At 48.7% G+C, this 6,000-nt stretch overlaps 1 protein-coding gene across 1 annotated transcript in view; it reads left to right on the forward strand.

Moving 5' to 3' along the window:
- The window catches only part of C8H1orf94 (chromosome 8 C1orf94 homolog), a 33,798-nt gene extending 28,111 nt beyond the window's left edge, over positions 1–5,687 (forward strand). The window contains 2 exon segments of the mRNA XM_063107079.1: positions 2,032–2,228; positions 5,612–5,687. Coding sequence (XP_062963149.1) covers positions 2,032–2,228; positions 5,612–5,687 — 273 coding nt within the window.
- Positions 5,688–6,000: the final 313 nt, after the last annotated feature.

Genomic DNA, 6,000 nt, shown 5'->3' on the forward strand with positions numbered 1-6,000 from the left:
CCGTGAACTGTAGTACTGTCTGCCTGGCTCCAAAGAGAATCTTTTTAGACAATTATGCATATACGTGCCTGCACATATTTTTGAAAAAAGTAATATAAAAATATAGTAAAAAGAATTAAAAATCTTAGAGGCAATCACTGTTTACTGGTTTCTTACAAATCCTTCCAGTGATATTTACTTATATATACATTTTTATACCAATGGGACATTCTGGGCACACTGTTCTGTTGTTTTTGTCAGTGAAGAGTTTATTGGAGATGGTTCCACAGCAGTACACAGAGCTTTATTTTATAGTTTTTGAACAAAGCTCGCTTGAGCTCTAGGGCCTGTCTATTCCATTTCAGTCTCCTCCCAGGGCCAGACGCTTCCTCCCTCCATGAAGACCAGGGGTATCTCCTGCCGGGAGGTGCCTCCCAGGGTCCTCTTGTGAGCTGCTGGCACATTCTGAACTTTAGTTCGTCATCTTGGGGTCTGGTGCCCACCTTCAGCCTCGCCAGGCTGTATCCCCACTGCAGGAACGATGGGATGGATCAGGAGTGGGGCTCAGGGTTCCAGAGAGGCACAGTGGAGGTGCTGGCACAGGGGTAGGCTCTGGGCTCACCCAGCTGGGGTTCTGACACAACTCAGACACTAGGAGCCCTTACTAGGCAAGTTGTGTAACTTCTCTGAACCTCACTTTTCTCATCTCCAAAATGGGAATAATAACAGTCCTTCCTTACAGGGCTGTTCAGAGTTTTAATGAGAGAAACCATGTGAAGGTCTGGGTACCCTTCAAGCACTCAATATGTGCTAGACTTTGTGTCTTTTTAAATTAGATAAGGGCATGCAGGGTGAGAGAGGGCTGTAGGAGTGCTGAGTCCCTGAGCACGTGGACTCCAGACTCTTGCTACTAAAGTGAGATCCAGAAGGAGATCCAGAAGCCTCCCCAGCTTTGACCAAAACTCCCCTCAGCACCCAAGAGGATAGATGTCAGCTCCACACAAGAAAGGAGCTGATATTTAGAGCTGTCGGTAGTGGAATATGCTCGTAGTGTAGTGAGCTCCCCATCACATTAAGTATTTAAACAGACACTCAGTGCTGTCTCTTTCCTCCCTCCTTCCTTCCCTCCTCCCCTCGTACCCTTCATCTTTCTTTCTTTCTTGCATTCACTCATTTAACATAAGTTTACTGAGCAGCTGCTATGTGCCAGGCACTGTCTTAGGGCTGGGGCAATATCAGTGAAGACAGATGAGATCCCTACCTTGTCAGGGGCAAGACAGTGGGAGCCCCAGTTCTTAGTGAGAGTTTGTTGCATGTGGTCTTAGAAACCCAATTAAATTCCCATATTTCACTGGGGTGTAAGGTGAACTCCACTGTCCTTTTCTGCTCTTTCTCCTAGGCTCACACTGTCCAATATGGTCGCCACTAGCCATGTGTGGCTATTTAAATTTAAATTAAATAAAATTAGGTAAAACTCCGAATTCAGTTAGTCATTCACACCAGCCACATTTCAAGTGCTCAGCAGCCGCGTGTGGCTGGTGGCTTCCACACTGGGCAGCACAGAGAGAACATTGCCACCATTGCTGGAATTTTCACTGGGCAGGGCTGTCTTGGACTTGGAATCTGTTGAGATCCTGAGATAGAGCTGTGTAAATTGCAACAGCTTTGGGGGGATAATAAAAGTCTTAAAAATGAACAAGGGGCTTTGGGGATGGCTATTGACAGAGAGAAAGGTAGGGAGGCAGGGAAGAGAATGGAAATAATATTTATTTGTTATTTATTATGTGCCTGTCTCTTTATATCGATTGACTTGATCCCCACACAATGTAGGTAGTTTTGCCCATTTTACAGATGAGGAAACTGAGGCTCAGATAAACTAAGTAACTTGCCAGGCTCTCTATAGAAGTAGAGCCCAGTGCTTTTTCAATTCCTGTATGTTGCCTACTGTGTGCGCAGAGTGACTGAGGGGCACAGGGCTGTGGGATGGTGGCTAGGGTTAAGATTAGGACTGGGGAACAGCAACCTTGCCCCTCTCTCCTCTCTGACCTGCAGATGATGCCGTACAACCCGCAGCAGATGGGACAGCAGATCTACTGCTCTTCCTACCTGCCCCCACTGAGCTACATCCCCTTCGTCCAGCCCAACTATCCATACCCACAGAGGATATCTTCAAAACTGTCCACCAATCCCCGAGATCCTTCCCCCATGGCAGGAGATGGGCCGCAGTACCTCCTCCCCCGGGCATATGGGTGAGTCGGGCCCCTCTGGAAGCCCCGCTTGTATCCAGGCAGCTGCTGGAGAAGGGAGGTCCCTGCAGAGGGGCAGGGCGAGGGGAAGGAGCGGGCAGAAGACTGAACAAGGAGCAGCCTGAGAAGTGGGAGAGAGCCTGGGAGAGCCAGACATTGGAGGCACAGAGGAGAGTGATGAGGGAACAGCAGCTGTCAAGTCAGCAGGGTGGAATGGTGCATCGGGGTGGGGGCAGGGGGACAGAAGGGATGCAAGCCTGTGTCCCCAAAGGGGATGATTTGTGCATTCAAAAATATTGGTTGAGCACCATCTACATGTCTGGCACCATTCCAGGCACTGGGGATGCTGCAGCGAAGAAAGACAGATAAACTGCTTCCTCCTCTCAAGGAGCTCATGTTCCAGGGGGGAGAGAGCAGGAAGGAGAGGCCAGCACACAGCATCAGGTGGTGGGGACAACGGGAGAAACTCAGGGAAGTCTGAGCCGAGATCGAAATGAAACAGAGTGTGAGCCGTGCATCTGTGTGGGGGATGGGCACTCTGGGCAGAAAGGAGAGAAAGTGCCAAGGCTCCAAGATGGGAACGTGCTGGAACACATGAGCGAGGGAGAGAGGGGGCGGAATTGGAGTCGGAGAGGCAGCCAGGGCCGGGCTGGGAGGGCCTGCACCCTTTCCTTTTAAGAGCAGTGGGAAACTATTAAGTCTTTCCAACTGGTGAAGACGTATTCTAATTTTCTATATGAAACAGATCGTGTTGGCCGATGTATGGAGAAGGGACTGTGGGGGTAAAAGCAGCTGCAGGGGAGCAGCTTAGGAGCCTTTATAGCAGTTCAAGTAAGAGAAGCTGGTGGCACAGACGAGGACAGTGATGGTGGGAAAGGGGACAAGTGAGGAGTTCTAGGATGTTTATCTTCTTGGTAGAGTTGATGGGACTTGACAGTTGGATGTGGAATGAGGAAAAGAGAAGAGTCGAGCACGAGTCCTAGGTTTTTGACTTGTACAACTGGATGAGTGGCGATGCCAAAATGCCAGGGTCACAATGACTAGAGCAAAGATCTGTTTATCAAGTGCCTGGTCTTGTACATGTGAAATTTGAGATGCTTGTTAGACAGAGGAGTGAGCCATTGATAGGTGGTAGATATAGGAGTCTGGAGCTCAGGGGAGAGTTTGGGGCTGGTGATAAATTTGGGAGCCACTAGCATGTAGATGGTATTTAAAGGCATGGGATGGGACATGATGGGATTACCCAGGGAGTGCTCATGTAGAGAGAGGAGGAGAGGCCTAAGGACTGAGCCCTGGGGTGTGCAGCATGCAGAGAGGCTGGGGAGACATGGAGGAACCTGCAAAGGGTTTAAGAAGGCACATCGAAGTGAGGTGGGAGAAAAAATGGGAGAGTGTGCAGTGCAGGAAGGCAGGTGAGGAAAGTGTTTCCTGGAGGAGAGAAGAGGGATCACAGCGTGATTAAAAGAAAGGCCAGCACCGTGGGATGGAAGGCAGGAAGCACGCACAGTGCTAGTGGGTGGGACGAGGTGTAGGCCACGCTGCACCAGGCAGGAAGGAGGCACGGGCCTCGGTGGAGTGTGTGGTCTGGAGACAAGGAGGGTCAGCAGAAAAGGAGGACTCAAGAGACTTCCTCTGGGAAGGAGCAAGTGGCCTCCAGGTTCTCAGGCAAGGAGGAGGAGAGCCCTCCCTTCCTTCTGCAGAGTCAATTTGCATACATTCATCAGAGTGGGATAACCACACAATTTATCTTCCAAGCAATAATAAATTTGAGAGTTAAAAGGAGCACAAATAGCAATTACACTGGAAATATCAGCGTAGAAGCTGGCCCAGGCAAACCAGGACATATGCTCACCATACTCAAGAGGCAGCCCAAGCCCCTCCCCCTTCCTCCGGCAAGTGCTCCTTGATAACTGTACATGATCTCTCCTTCCTGGCCCTCTAGCGTACGTCCTGTCCAGACCATGGCCTTGGCAGTTGATCAGATCATAAGTTCTCAACCCGGAAGAGCTAGATGCATGGGGTGTGGCAATCAGATATGAGGTGTGTCGTGAGTAATTTGTTACCGATAATTGTTAAATACTGTAATATGGGTTATGGCTTTTGTTTTATAAATCAGAGTGGAATCCAGGGTATCCTTATAACATCATTACTTTGAATCACTTGTATTCCAACATGACTTTTGAAAAGGAGAAAAAGAGGGGAGGTTTCTGCTGGCATTAGTTGCTTATTACTAGGCACCCACCTCATGCCAGGTCCTGGGCTGGGCACTGGGTGTAAAGGGTGAACAGTGCAGACAATGTACCTGCTCTCATAGAACTTGCTTTAGCGAGAAGGGAATGAAACATAACCCAAAGCTTGGCTTGTCCGTGGACGCTCGCAGTGAGCCACAGATACTGCCACCAGCTGAAGCATTGCAAATTAATGCAGTGGTCTGTTCCCCTTGCTTTTCTCCTCCCCTATCCCTGCTTTTTTTGTTGTTTCATCAACTCATGGGAGGGGGCCATGAACGTGAATCCCTTCTGTAATATGCATCTTCCCAGCTGAAAAGTGATTGAGAGTCCCTGGATTAGACTAAATCTCTCCATTTGCTCTGCTGTGATTTGTATTGAGCTCTGTTCTCATTCATTCAAAGTACACTAGCAGATGGGTAAAGAAATTACAGTAGAGTCCCAGACGTATGAGAAAATGATTCCATCTGGAGAGGTCAGGGAAGGCTTCACAGAGGAGCTGGCTTTTGAACTCTATTTTGAAGGATGAATAGGAGTATGCTAGGGAGAAAAACTGGAAGTGGGTGTATTTCTGCTCTTAGAGGGTGAGGCTCACATCTGCTCAGCTCTTCCTTCCCTGAGGATCTAGCCAACCCCCAGGCACTCACGGATGCCTCCCAGCTTACTTCTCAGACCGGTGTTGAAATGAGCACCCCCCAACCCCTGTCAGGATTGTCCCGACTCTAAGATTGAATGCTGGGACCTGCCCCTGAGTTCTCTGAGGTTGTGGATTTTCCTGAAGAACACACCTGCTCCTCTATGGCAGGTAGAGTGGTCTCAGGCCCACAGGTTAGGTGCTCAGATCCAGAGAGCTCCCTGCTCTGTAATCCTGGGCATGGAGAGAGTGTAGACTTTGTAGAAATAATCCGTACAGGCTCTCAGGGGTTCCTGATCCAAGTAAGTGGCAGAAGAAGCTCTTTATTGTCCTCTAATTGTATCAATTTAATATTTTATTTTCCAGAGCCAAAGCTTTTTTATTAAGCTAAAGCTCTTAGCCTCCAAGCCTGTCATGGTCTTCACAGTCTTTAGCAGCCACAAAATTAACATATTATTTTTCCTAATCCCTCCGATAACATCAGGAATTTCATCATGGTGTCCTCCACCCTTCCTCTCTTCCAGGCTTGGCTCGATGTCTGGGAGCCCCCCGATGAACAGCCCCTATTTTTCCTCCAGTGGAAGTGGCATACATTTTTAGATCTTCTCCTCTTCTCCCTCCTCCTCCCTTATCCCTTGGATCAGGCCTAAGGGCTCTAGAATTCTGGATTCTGCACCTGCTTGGTGTGAAGTTTGGAAAGCCAAGGTTCCATCTGACCAGGTCAAAGACAAAACAGCAAGGCCGGATTCATCTATTGACCAACACACACACACACACACAGCCCCTCACACACAGCACGGGCCACTCCCACCCATATTCATGCTCACTTGCTCAACCACACATACACCTATATTTAGCTAACACGAGTGATTTTTGTTTTTGTTTTTGTTGGTAAAATAGAAGTAAGACTCTT

This window comes from Cynocephalus volans, chromosome 8, assembly GCF_027409185.1.
Source record: "Cynocephalus volans isolate mCynVol1 chromosome 8, mCynVol1.pri, whole genome shotgun sequence".
NCBI classification, from domain to species: Eukaryota; Metazoa; Chordata; class Mammalia; order Dermoptera; family Cynocephalidae; genus Cynocephalus; species Cynocephalus volans.